General features: G+C 37.3%; 1 protein-coding gene across 3 annotated transcripts in view; it reads left to right on the forward strand.

The window, feature by feature from the left end:
• Positions 1–14,504, forward strand: part of RNF13 (ring finger protein 13) — a 157,503-nt gene that overhangs the window by 42,554 nt on the left and 100,445 nt on the right. For all 3 annotated transcript variants that reach the window (XM_068546088.1, XM_068546087.1, XM_068546089.1), the window contains one exon: positions 10,042–10,122. In XM_068546088.1, the coding sequence (XP_068402189.1) occupies positions 10,042–10,122 (81 nt within the window). Of the gene's footprint in view, positions 1–10,041; positions 10,123–14,504 lie in introns of those variants that run through there.

The following is a 14,504-nucleotide window of genomic DNA, read 5'->3' on the forward strand; positions in this document are numbered from 1 at the left end:
GATTAATAGCTTTTCCTTGGAGATTTAGTTCTTTCATATTTTTTCTTTCTTTCTTTTTTTTTTTTTTAATTTTAATTTTTTTTGGCTGCACCTCGCGGCATGCAGGATCTTAATTCCTTGACCAGAGATCGAACCTGTGCACCCTGCAGTGGAAGTGCAGAGTCTTAACCATTGGACCACCAGGGAAGTCCTTCATATTTTCTTTTAATAGCATTTATTCCTTGGAACTTTAGATTATTGGGTTTTTTAAATTAGCAGTTCATTCTCTTTTCATCTCTTATCTCATCGTTTCTCTTTTCTTTAACGCTTAAAGGAAATATGAAGTTATTAATTATATAAGTTCATATCTAGAAACGTGGAGCTTTAGAATTGGCAGGGGCATGATACTTTAGAAATAACCAGATCAGTGTTGAATATTCTGAGGTCCATAGGCTACAATGACTTGTTAGCTTTGAGCTGAGCCATGATCTTATTGAGAAGTAGTATCCGTCTTATGTAGTTTTAGAGTCAAACAATCCAATTTTTGTTTACTCCCAATCTGCCTTTTGATTCTGTTGTAGAGATTTGTTAGAGATTTCGTTGCTTGTAGGGATCTGTTAGAGATTTCGTTGCTTGGTAGGTGTTTGTGGGGGTCAGTGGGCAGAGTTAGGAGAGAAACACCCAGTGGTTGGTGGTGTGAATGGATTGGATTATATAGCAAGGTAGTTAAGAGCTCCAGCAATGGGAGTTACAGTCTGGGTTGAATTCCAGTTCTACCACTCCGTAGCTCCATGACCTTGGGCAAATTACCTAACATCTCTTAAATTTCAGTTTACTTATGAAAATGGGATTGGAGGAGAGACAGTGTAGGGCAATGGGTTAAGAGCCAGGGATCTGAGGCCAGACTGCCTGGATTAGAATCCTGGTTCTTATTTACTAGAGCAAGTTATTTTCAAGCGGAGTATTTTTATTCTGTAGTCAGTCAATCTGTAAAATGGGGATGATGATAATAGTGGCTGACTTTATAGGATTGTCATAAGGATTAAATAAGTGAATACCTGTCAGGTGTTTAGCATGATGTCATAAATGCTCCATAATTGTTAGCTATTTGTTACTTTCTGAATTGAATTAAACCTTCTGTTAAGGCTGCTGTCAAAGAAGAGAACTGGTTAAGAAAAGACCTCTTCAAAACAAGTCAAGTCGCAACATGGTAATCATTGAGAGTGGGATTCCAGAGAGGAATAATTTTTTTTTCTGTTTCAAAAATTTTAACAGTGAGTGTGCTTTAATTTCATGAGCAGCAGCGTTCCCCCTGCCCCCCACCATACTAAAAAAGAAAGCACTTTTGTATTAAAGATGTTTTTGTTTGTCTTGTTCATGATATAAACTTTTTTTTTTTTAATTTAAACAATGTGATTGTAAAAAGCAGTGTGAGCAAAGTTAACAATTGCTTTCCTGAGGAAAGACAAAGCAGTTTCAAAATGAGTCTCACTCAATAACAAAACTTATTCCAAGTCAGTGTTACAAGTACTGTAGTTCAAGCTAGATATTTTATTTCTGAAATTCTAACCAAAAAAGTGAACTCAGTAATAAGAAATAAGAAAAGTAATAGGAAGTGGTAAAAGGGTACTTTAGTACAGTTGTAGATTTTCCATTTCCTAATTTTTTTATTTTTCAACTTAAACGTAATTTATTATGCTCTTATCTCTGGAATAATTTCTGAAAATGGGGAGAAAGAGAGTATAATTATCATGATAATCAAACAAATGCATTAGTACTAATTCTCGAGATATAATCCAAACCAGCAATCTACATAAGAATCTAGTTAACATTCTCAGACCTAATGTCAAATCAATAATAAGTGTGAAAAGTCATTCAACCCATTGAAACCAAAATGAAAAAGATAACTTTACCCCACACAATTAGAAATGTTTCTAGTAGACTCACTTAAAACCATTGCTCTATGTCCTGTGATCTATAGGCTGTCCTTCCCACCGAACAACCTCCCTTGATCCATCCTCAGGTGCAGTAAAAAGTCAGTCAAATTCAGCAACTCAGGGAAACATCGATGTGGAAAAGGAATTAGTTACATCACCAAAAAGAGACGTAAAGCTCATAAGTTTATAAAACGCACCCATAAATTCTTTCTCTATCAATAAAGCAAGGAAAGTGGGAAGAACTCTTTTTAGTTTTCTTAGTTTTTATTACCAAAACTTAAATTTTTTAAAAAAAATATTATGTACACCTTTTTTTTTAACATCTTTATTGGAGTATAATTGCTTTACAATGTTGTGTTAGTTTCTGCTGTATAACAAAGTGAATCAGCTATATGTATACATATATCCCCATATCCCCTCCCTCTTGCGGCTCCCTTCCACCCTCCCTATCCCACCCCTCTAGGAGGTTACAAAGCACCAAGCTGATTTTCCCATGCAATGCAGCTGCTTCCCACTAGTTATCTCTTTTACATTTGGTAGTGTATATATGTCAGTGCTACTCTCTCACTTCGTCCCAGCCTACCCTTCCCCCTCCCCGTGTCCTCAAGTCCATTCTCTATCTCAGGGTCTTTATTCCTCTTCTGCCCCTGGGTTCTTCAGAACCAATTTTTTTTTTTTTTTTTTTTTTTAGATTCCATATATACGTGTTAACATACAGTATTTGTTTTTCTCTGACTTACTTCACTCTGTATGACAGACTCTAGGTCCATCCACCTCACTACAAATAACTCAACTTCGTTTCTTTTTATGGCTGAGTAATATTCCATTGTAGATATGTGCCACATCTTCTTTATCCATTCATCTGTCGATGGACACTTAGGTTGCTTCCATGTCCTGGCTATTGTAAATAGTGCTGCAGTGAACGTTGTGGTACATGACCCTTTTTGAATTATGGTTTTCTCTGGGTGTATGCCCAGTAGTGGCATTGCTGGGTATGACCGGTGTGAGGTGATACCTCACTGTAGTTTTGATTTGCATTTCTCTAATGATTAGTGATGTGGAGCATCCTTTCATGTGTTTGTTGACAATCTGTATGTCTTCTTTGGAGAAATGTCTGTTTAGGTCTTCTGCCCATTTTTGGATTGGGTTGTTTGTTTTGTTGATATTGAGCTGCATGAGCTGCTTGTAAATTTTGGAGATTAATCCTTTGTCAGTTGCTTCGTTTGCAAATATTTTCTCCCATTCTGAGGATTGTCTTTTCGTCTTGTTTATGGTTTCCTTTGATGTGTAGAAGCTTTTAAGTTTCATTAGGTCCCATTTGTTTATTTTTGGTTTTATTTCCATTTTTCTAGGAGGTGGGTCTAAAAGGATCCTGCTGTGATTTATGTCAAAGAGTGTTCTGCCTATGTTTTCCTCTAAGAGTTTTATAGTGTCTGGCCTTACATTTTGGTCTTTAATCCATTCTGAGTTTATTTTTGTGTATGGTATTAGGGAGTGTTCTAATTTCATTCTTTTACATGTAGCTGTCCAGTTTTCCCAGCACCACTTATTGAAGAGGCTGTCTTTCCTCCATTGTATATTCTTGCCTCCTTTCTCAAAGATAAGGTGACCGTGTGTGTGGTTTTATCTCTGGGCTTTCTATCCTGTTCCATTGATCTATATATCTGTTTCTGTGCCAGTACCATACTGTCTTGATTACTGTAGCTTTGTAGTATAGTCTGAAGTCTGGGAGCCTGATTCCTCCAGCACCGTTTTTCTTTCTCAAGATTGCTTTGGCTATTAGGGGTCTTTTATGTTTCCGTACAAATTGTGAAATTTTTTATTCTAGTTCTGTGAAAAATGCCATTGGTAGTTTGATAGGGCTTGCACTGAATCTGTAGATTGCTTTGGGTAGTATAGTCATTTTCACAATGTTGATTCTTCCAATCCAAGAACATGGTATATCTCTCCATCTGTTTGTATCATCTTTAATTTCTTTCATCAGCGTCTTATAGTTTTCTGCATACAGGTCTTTTGTCTCCTTAGGTAGGTTTATTCCTAGGTATTTAATTCTTCTTGTTGCAGTGGTAAATGAGAGTGTATCCTTAATTTCTTTTTCAGATTTTGCATCATTAGTGTATAGGAATGCAAGAGATTTCTGTGCATTAATTTTGTATCCTGCTGCTTTACCAAATTCATTGAGTAACTCTAGTAGTTTTCTGGTAGCATCTTTAGGATTCTCTATGTATAGTATCAAGTCATCTGCAAACCGTGACAGTTTTACTTCTTCTTTTCTGATTTGGATTCCTTTTATTTCTTTTTCTTCTCTGATTACTGTGGCCTAAACTTCCAGAACTATGTTGAATAATAGTGGTGAGAGTGGGCAACCTTGTCTTGCTCCTGATCTTAGTGGAAATGGTTTCAGTTTTTCACCACTGAGAACGATGTTTGCTGTGGGTTTGTCATATATGGCCTTTATTATGTTGAGGTAAGTTTCCTCTGTGCCTACTTTCTGGAGGGTTTTTATTATAAATGGGTGCTGAATTTTGTCAAAAGCTTTTTCTGCATCTATTGAGATGATCATATGGTTTTTATTCTTCAACTTGTTAATACCATGTATCACATTGATTGATTTGCATATATTGAAGAATCCTTGCATTTCTGGGATAAACCCCACTTGATCATGGTGTGTGATCCTTTTAAAGTGTTGTTGGATTCTGCTTGCTAGTATTTTGTTGAGGATTTTTGCATCTATGTTCATCAGTGATACTGACCTGTAGTTTTTTTTTTTAATTAATTAATTAATTTGTATTTTATTTTTGGCTGCAGTGGGTCTCTGTTACTGCGCATGGGCTTCCTCTAGTTGCGGCGAGCAGGGTTACTCTTTGTTGTGGTGCACAGGCTTCTCACTGCAGTGGCTTCTCTTGTTGTGAAGCACGGGCTCTAGGTGCACGGGCTTCAGTAGTTGTGGTGCACAGGCTTAGTTGCTCCACGGCATGTGGGATCCTCGGACCAAGGCTTGAACCCATGTCCCCTGCATTGGCAGGCAGATTCTTAACCACTGTACCACCAGGGAAGTCCCTTTTTGTGACATCTTTGTCTGGTTTTGGTATCAGGGTGATGGTGGCCTCGTAGAATGAGTTTGGGAGTGTTCCTCCCTCTGCTATATTTTGGAAGAGCTTGAGAAGGATAGGTGTTACCTCTTCTGTAAATGTTTGATAGAATTTGCTTGTGAAGCCATCTGGTCCTGGGCTTTTGTTTGTTGGAAGATTTTTAATCACAGTTTCTATTTCAGTGCTTGTGATTGGTCTGTTTATATTTTTTATTTCTTCCTGGTTCAATCTTGGAAGGTTTTGTTTTTCTAAGAATTTGTCCATTTCTTGCAGGTTGTCCATTTGATTGGCATATAGTTGCTTGTAGTAATCTCTCATGATCTTTTGTATTTCTGCAGTGTCAGTTGTTACTTCTCCTTTTTCATTTGTAATTCTATTGATTTGAGTCTTTTCCCTGTTTTTCTTGATGAATCTGGCTAATGGTTTATCAATTTTGTTTATCTTCTCGAAGAACCAGCTTTTAGTTTTATTGATATTTGCTATTGTTTCTTTCATTTCTTTTTCACTTATTTCTGATCTGATCTTTATGATTTCTTTCCTTCTGCTAACTTCGGTTTTTTTTTGTTATTCTTTCTCTAATTGCTTTAGGTGTAAGGTTAGGTTGTTTTTTTGAGATTTTTCTTGTTTCTTGAGGTAGGATTGTATTGCTATAAACATCCCTCTTAGAACTGCTTTTGCTGCATCCCATAGGTTTTGTGTAGTCGTGTTTTCATTGTCATTTGTTTCTAGGTTTTTTTAAATTTCCTCTTTGCTTTCTTCTGTGATCTCTTGGTTATTTAAGTAGTATATTGTTTAGCTTCCATGTGTTTGTATTTTTTACAGTTTTTCTTCCTGTAATTGATACCTAGTCTTATAACGTTGTGGTCGGAAAAGATACTTAATATGATTTCAATTATCTTAAATTTACCAAGGCTTGATATGTGACCCAGGATATGATCTATCCTGGAGAATGTTCCATGAGCACTTGAGAAGAAAGTGTATTCTGTTGTGTTGGGATGGTATGTTCTGTAAATATCAGTTAACTCCATCTTGTTTAATGTGTCATTTAAAGCTTGTGTTTCCTTATTGATTTACATTTTGGATGATCTGTCCATTGGTGAAAGTGGGGTGTTAAAAGTCCCCTACTATTATTGTGTTACTGTCGATTTCCCCTTTTATGGCTGTTAGCATTTGCCTTATGTATTGAGGTGTTCCTATGTTGAGTGCATAAATATTTCCAATTGTTATATCTTCTTCTTGTATTGATCCCTTGATCATTATGTAGTGTCCTTCTTTGTCTCTTGTAATAGTCTTTATTTTAAAGTCTATTTTGTCTGATAGTAATAGTCTTTATTTTAAAGTCTATTTTGTCTGATATGAGAATTACTACTCCAGCTTTCTTTTGATTTCCATTTGCATGGAATATCTTTTTCCATCCACTCACTTTCAGTCTCTGTGTATCCCTAGGTCTGAAGTGGATCTCTTGTAGACAGCATATATACGGGTCTTGTTTTTGTATCCATTCAGCCAGTTTGTGTCTTTTGGTTGGAGCATTTAATGCATTCACATTTAAGGTAATTATTGATATGTATGTTCCTATTACCATTTTCTTAATTGTTTTGGGTTTGTTATTGTAGGCCTTTTCCTTCTCTTGTGTTTCCTGCCTAGAGAAATTTCTTTAGCATTTGTTGTAGAGCTGGTTTGGTGGTGCTTAATTCTGTTAGCTTTTGCTTGCCTGTAAAGGTTTTAATTTCTCCATCAAATCTGGATGAGATCCTTGCTGGGTAGAGTAATCTTGGTTGTAGGTTTTTCCTTTTCATCACTTTAAATATGTCCTGCCACTCCCTTCTGGCTTGCAGAGTTTCTGCTGAAAGATCAGCTGTTAACCATATGGGGATTCCCTTATATGTTTTTTGCTGCTTTTCCCTTGCTGCTTTTAATATTTTTTCTTTGTATTTAATTTTTGATACTTTGATCAATATGTGTCTTGGCGTGTTTCTTCTTGGGTTTATCCTGTATGGGACTCTCTGCACTTCCTGGACTTGATTATTTCGTTTCCCATATTAGGGAAGTTTTCAACTATAATCTCTTCAAATATTTTCTCAGTCCCTTTCTTCTTCTCTTCTTCTTCTGGGATCCCTATAATTTGAATGTTGTTGTGTTTAGTGTTGTCCCAGAGGTCTCTGAGACTGTCCTTAATTCTTTTCATTCTTTTTTCTTTATTCTGCTCTGCAGTAGTTATTTCCACTATTTTATCTTCCAGGTCACTTATCCATTCTTCTGCCTCAGTTATTCTGCTGTTGATTCCTTCTAGAGAATTTTAAATTTCATTTATTGTGTTGTTCATCATTGTTTGTTTGCTCTTTATTTCTTCTAGGTCCTTGTTAAACGTTTCTTGCATTTTCTCCATTCTATTTCCAAGATTTTGGATCATATTTTCTATCATTACTCTGAATTCTTTTTCAGGTAGACTGCCTACTTCCTCTTCATTTGTTTGGTCTGGTTGGTTTTTACCTTGCTCCTTCATGTGCTGTGTATTTCTCTGTCTTCTCATTTTGCTTAACTTACTATGTTTGGGGTCTCCTTTTCCTTTTCACAGGCTGCAGGTTCCCAGTTCTCGTTGTTTTCGGTGTCTGCCCCCATTGGGTAAGGCTGGTTCAGTGGGTTGTGTAGGCTTCCTGGTGGAGGGGACTGGTGCCTGTGTTCTGGTGGATGAGGCTGGATCTTGTCTTTCTGGTGGGCAGGACCGCATCTGGTGGTGTGTTTTGGGGTGTCTGTGAACTTATTATGATTTTAGGCAGCCTCTCTGCTAATGGGTGTGGTTGTGTTCCTGTCTTGCTAGTTGTTTGGCATGGGGTGTCCAGCATTGGAGCTTGCTGGCCGTTGTGTAGAGCTGGGTCTTAGCATTGAGACAGAAATCTCTGGGAGAGCTCTCACCGATTGATGTTACATGGGGCCGGGAGGTCTCCGGCGGTCCAAAGTTCTGAACTCGGCTCTCCTACCTCAGAGGCTCAGGCCTGACACCTGGCCAGAGCACCAAGACCCTGTCAGCCACACAGCTTTCCACAGCCAAACTGACTGCTTGTGTGCGATCTGGGTTTGTCACCTGGAGAAGTTTCCGCAAAGACCATACGAATTCTTTATCAGCTTCCAAAGTCCGGAACTCCACACCCCAGAGGACCCCCTTCGGATGTGCTGCCTCTCCCCTTCCACCTGCAGGTCCTCTCCATTTCCAAATTTTAAAAGTACATTTTTAAAAAAGTATTGCCTGTACACATCTGTATTTTTTTTTTTTGGTTTGTCTGTGTTGATCTAGATCTATTCACTTATTTTACAGTGGTGTCTTTGGCCTTGGAGGAGTTAAATGACTTTGTCAAGTTCAAAGCTGATCATAATTTAATTGAATCAATTAAAGAAAGATGTTTTAATTAAGAGATTAAATGATACATTGTGATAATGAATATGAAAGCACTTTTTGACTCCAAAGCATTTTGTAAACCATAGAGCACTCTGCAAATATGAATTATTTTTAAAGTAGGAAATTACTCTGAAGCATTGCTGGCCTCCAGGTATACTGCCAGGCTGATTATCCCAGAGGTAAAAGAATGGATAGTTTCAGCAATCAAATTCAGATGCTTGAATCACACGATTTATTGAATTAATTACAAACATACAGTGATAAGCATAGGTAAAAGATGGGTATGTTAATACACTCAGGTTAGGATGCGGGTGGGAGGCAAGAGCCACACTACCTGAATCCTGTGTTTTCTGTTTTTAGTTTGCCTAGTCTCTATGCTGTATCAGTTTTGCCTGGTGACAGTGTGGTTACCAGGACCTGAATTGAGGATGAGCAAGGGGACTTGACAGATGGAAGGTGTCTGGATCCAGTGTTTGTCTGCTCTGGTGGAGAGACTTGAGGTTTTTACATCTGAACATAGCTGTAGTTGGCTGTTAACCTACAGGGCTGTTTATCCGGGTATCTCAGGGAGATGGCACATGAGGCTAGAATGAGGATCACCAGTGGGTGTTTGATTTAAGGACCACATAGCTATCAATCTGGATGTGTGACCTAATCCATGCTTTGTGAATATTTAAGGTTTGCTTCATCCTTCCATCTTTTGCTGTCTATACATAACATTCTTGCTTTGTTCCATCCTTTTAATCTATATTCAAAACAAATGAGTTCTAGTTTTTCTGTCTTTGGCCTATAGTTTACTGACAAGTATCTTAACTTCTGATATATCATACAAATTTCACCTGTGTTTCAAAAGTTACTTGTTTACTATCCTTGCTTCGTTCATCTATCTTCCTTGTTTCTCTTGTTTTCTTTAAAGCACATTGAATATAGCATCTTAAATAATACAGCAAGCTCACTTCACAATTATTATTATTATCTTCTAAAAGCACAGCACAGATAGAGGACTGATAAATATTGTAGCATAGGAATCTGTATCTATAAGGAAGGGGAAAGTTGTTAAAGAGCTTGAATACCTTCAGCTCTCTCTATGTATGTATTTCATTGAGTTTAGTCCTTTCATTGTTCAGCCCTGGATAAAAGTGTTCAGATTACTTAAAAAATGGCAGTATCTTAAAAGTATGATTTGATACTCCTTCTTTCTCTGGGGGAAAGGCATCTTTCAAAGCTATTGTCAGAAATCCTGTAAATCTCTTCTATTATATCAGACCCTTATAGAGAAAATAAAATGGAACTCTTGCTGGAAAATAATCTGTCTAGAAAATTTCTTGTTAGGGAATTGTCTATGGGGAAAAACTCAGAAAAACAGTAGGTGGTTTAATGTTATACAATTATTGCTTCTGTTTAATAATAATTACATGAAATCAGAATCCAATTTAAGCAGTTGTTTATGTAGTAAATTGTATACATTCCTTTCTATTTTAGTGGATGTGCATTTACAAAGTTGATTTTATTGTGATAAGCTGTGATAGTAAATCAAAATCGTGGAAGTGACAACTTAAATAATTTGACAGACTTTTTGTTTTTAATGTTATGTGTACATTGGTTGTAACCTGATTGTTTTTAATTTTGTATTCAGTATAATTTTGAAAACGCGTCTCAGACATTTGATGACCTTCCAGCAAGATTTGGTTATAGACTTCCAGCTGAAGGTTTAAAGGTAAGAAAATAGTAATATATAATTAAAGGTACAGGATATTTAATAAAGTGATCTTTATTTCTCTTTATTTGTTTAAAGAATGAAAATATTTCTGTTACTTATCATAAAACTTATACATGTTCATTTGTAAAGATTATTCAAAAGGTATGAAGAAAGTAAAAATCACCTATGATTGTATTATTCTGAACTAGCTGCTGTTAACATTTGGTATATATTTTAGACCTGTTTTCTAGAATATGTGCCGTGTGTGTTTGTAGATATACATGTGCATATATAGGTACGAATATATTTGCATATATATGTACATATATAATGAATCTATATTTAATGCTAATAGAAATATGCCACTTAGTTACCTGCCTTTTTTACTTTATTGTAAATCTAGAACATCTTTTTTTTTAAAATTTTTTATTTATTTTTGGCTGCATTGGGTCTTCGCCGCTGCACGAGGGCTTTTTCTAGTTGTGGCTCTTCGTTGCGGTGCGCGGGCTTCTAATTGCAGTGGCCTCTCTCGCCGCGGAGCACAGGCCCCGGGCACGCGGGCTTCAGTAGTTGTGACACGTGGTCTCAGTAGTTGTGGCTCGCGGGCTCTAGAGCACAGGCCCAACAGCTGTGGCTCACGGGCTCAGCTGCTCCGCGGCATGCGGGATCCTCCCGGACCAGGGCTCGAACGCGTGTCCCCTGCATTGGCAGGCGGATTCTCAACCACTGCGCCACCAGGGAAGCCCCTAAATCTAGAACATCTTTTCATGCTAATAGACAAGGATCTGCGTTTTTATTTGCTGTGGCTGCATGGTTTTGCCATATCATGAAATACTGTGTATTTTTGAACATTGTTTTGTTTAACTTTTTTTACAGTGGATATTTAGCTTGTCCAGTTTTTGCTAATACACTTTGCCCATTTTTAAATTAAGATGTCCATTCTTATTGATTTGTAAGAATACTTTATATATTAAAAGTGCCAATCTATTGTTTGCCATATATGCCTCAGATCGTTTTTCTCAGTTTGTCCTTCATCTTTTAATTTTAAAGTGTCAGAAGTTTTGTTTATGTAGTTAAATATTGTTATCTTTCCCTTCTACCTCTGGAGTCATGCTTAGAAGTTCCTTCCCTATTCCAAGATAATATAAGATTTTTATGTTATGTAAGTTAGAATACATGAAATTGTATATATATGTACCACAGAAAGTTTTCAGTTTGTTCTTTCTTTCTTTCTTTCTTTATTTTTTAACTGACAAAGCAAAAGACTTTATTGGGAAGGGGAGCCCGGGTAGAGAACAGCAGGGTGAGGGAACCCAGGAGAACTGCTCAGCCACTTGGCTCGAGGTCTCAGGTTTTATGGTAACGGGGTTAGTTTTCGGGTTGTCTCTGGCCAATTATCTTGCTTGGCCCATATTTGGTCTGACTCAGGGTCCTTCATGGTGGCACATGTATCTCTCAGCCAAGATGGATTCCTGTTCTAACTTTCTTAAAATTCCTTATTTAAGTACCATAAAACTGTTATTCTCAGGATAGCAGGTATCTCCAAGAGGGACGTATCAGTTTTTAATTTTTTAAACATTTTAAATTATTAAAAAAATTCCCAACGTTGTATAACTATTTGTCATTGTAAATTTTAAAAAAATATTTATTTATTTATTTATTTATTTATTTATTTATTTATTTATGGCTGTGTCAGGTCTTAGTTGCTGCAGCACGTGGGATCTTTCGTTGCAGTGCGTGGGCTTCTCTCTAGTTGTGGCATGTGGGCTTAGTTGCCCCATGGCATGTGGGATCTTAGTTCCCTGATCAGGGATCGAACCCATGTCCCCTGCATTGGAAGGCGGATTCCTAACCACTGGACCACCAGGGAAGTCCCCTGTAAAAATATTTAAACAGAAAAGAAGTATACAGAGGAAAAAGGAAAAAACCTTCCTGTACCCCTTCCTCATCTATACATATTAATGCCACTTCCTCTTCAGAGTTCAGCATCAGGGTGTTAATGTGCTCTTAGATCCTTTTCTAAATATGTAGTGCTTTTTAGTTCATAAATTTATGAACTTGTAAAGGTCATAAATGGTTATCATTTGTGAATAAGAAAGGTTTCTTAATTTTTATAAGGAAACCCATTCTAGCTAATTTATCTAGAAAGGGATTTATGAAGGGATAAAGATGTTCAGAGTGTCATAGCCTGGAGAAGCATTTTCCAAACTGTTTCAGGAACAAAACCCAGAAGCACCTTGTAGAACTGGCCTGATGAAAGATTGATGGCAGCCACTGACCCCCAGAGAAAAACACATCACCTTTTCTCTGATCAGGAAGCCTCTGTGGTCTTAAGACAATCTGCCTCTGTTGCTACCCAAGCTAATCAAAGAGATACCCTTTGCCAAACTGTTTTCCTCAGATCTAACACCTGGATTTTTCTAATTGACAGACTCTAGACCACATAGTTACTAGCCATATTCTTTCTTCCTTCCTTCTTTCCTTCCTTCCTTCCTCCCTTCCTCCCTCCCTCCCTCCCTCCCTCCCTCCCTTCCTTCCTTTCTTTCCTTCACCCATTTTTTTTAATATCTTTATTGGAGTATAATTTCTTTACAATGTTGTGTTAGTTTCTCTTCTACAACAGAGTGAATCAGCTATATGTATACATATATCCCCATATCCCCTCCTTCTTCAGCCTCCCTCCCACCCTCCCTATCCCACCCCTCTAGGAGGTCACAAAGCACGGAGCTGATCTCCCTGTGCAATGCAGCCGCTTCCCACTAGCCATCCATTTTACATTTGGTAGTGTATATATGTCAGTACTACTCTCTCACTTCGTCCCAGCTTCCCCTTACCCTGCTGTGTCCTCAAGTCTTTTCTCTACATCTGCATCTTTATTTCTGCCCCACCACTAGGTTCATCAGTACCGTTTTTTTTTTTTTTTATTCCATATATGTGTGTTAGCATCTGGTATTTGTTTTTCTCTTTCTGACTTACTTCACTCTGTATGATAGACTCTAGGTCCATCCACCTCATTACAAGTAACTCAATTTCGTTCCTTTTTATGGCTGAGTAATATTCCATTGTGTATATGTGCCACATTTTCATCCATTCTTCTGTCCATGGACATTTAGGTTGGTTCCATGTCCTGGCTATTGTAAATACTGCTGTAGTGAACATTGTGGTACATGTCTCTTTTTGAATTATGGTTTTCTCAGGGTATATGCCAGTAGTAGGGTTGCTGGGTCATATGGTAGTTCTATTTTTAGGTTTTTTTTTTTTTTTAAGGAACCTCCATACTGTTCTCCATAGTTAGCCATATGCTTTAGTGAAATACCTGGCTATGAGGGAGGGTGGGCAATACATAGTAGTTGTTGTTGTTATTTTTGTTGTTTTAGTCTGCTTTGGGGAGGTGGGGTTCCTAGCATGGGGGAAGATGCGGGCGCTGTGAATGGAAGGTATCCGCTACGGTGTTACTTTGTATCTGACACACCCCCCCCACATTAGCATTGTGTCTTAGGGAGTTTTCCACAGCTGTGGAAAGAATGTTCCTGTTGAGCACTGCATGGTATTCTGTAATATGCATGACCATAGTTTATTAGTCATTTTCTATTAACAGATATTTCGGTTTCTTATCCAAAGTCCAGTTATTTCTCTAGGATAGAGGTTTAGAAGTGTTAATTGATGATTCCATGGGTATGTATATCTAAAATTTTCTTAGATACACTAAATTATTTTTCCAGAAAGCTGTACTAATGTGTATGAGAATACCCATTTCCCTACACCCTTGCCAACACTGGATATTATCAGTCTTTTTAACTTTTGCCAATCTGATGGGCAAAAAGGATTATCTTCTTTTAATTTGCATTTCTCTGATTACCAGTGATTTTGAGCTGGCATCCTTTCTTCCATTCTGCATAAGGAGTCAGACAATCCCTTTTCACTGAAGAACCTTTCTGCTTAGTAAGCTTGTTTTAAAGAGTTCCATAAACTCCTTATAACCATATTCTTATTGTTGCTCCTCTATGTTATTATAAATTTAGTTTACATTTAAAAGGAATTTTGACAACTGTATTTATTCACTGCCTGAGAAAAAATAGTGTTAAATGTCTGCCTGCTTTTGTACTGTGACAATATAGGGTGAGCCCAGGAGGTAAAATACAGTGATAGTAAAGAGAGTATTCTAATAAACTGTTGGATCATTATGGGTAGCTTTTATATTTTTTGTGACTGGCTTGCCATTGCCCAGAATCAGAATTCACAAATGCTAGCCTACTTCTTATTGTTTACAAGGAGGACTTGATGATAAAGTGGGGATGGCTTACTGTAGTGTAATGTCTATAAAACTAATTAAATGACTGTGTTAAAAATATAACCAAGTTAATTTAAAAATATTGTATGTTATTAAGAGATATAGCTGA

Source organism: Eschrichtius robustus, chromosome 6 (genome assembly GCF_028021215.1).
Source record: "Eschrichtius robustus isolate mEscRob2 chromosome 6, mEscRob2.pri, whole genome shotgun sequence".
NCBI lineage: Eukaryota > Metazoa > Chordata > Mammalia > Artiodactyla > Eschrichtiidae > Eschrichtius > Eschrichtius robustus.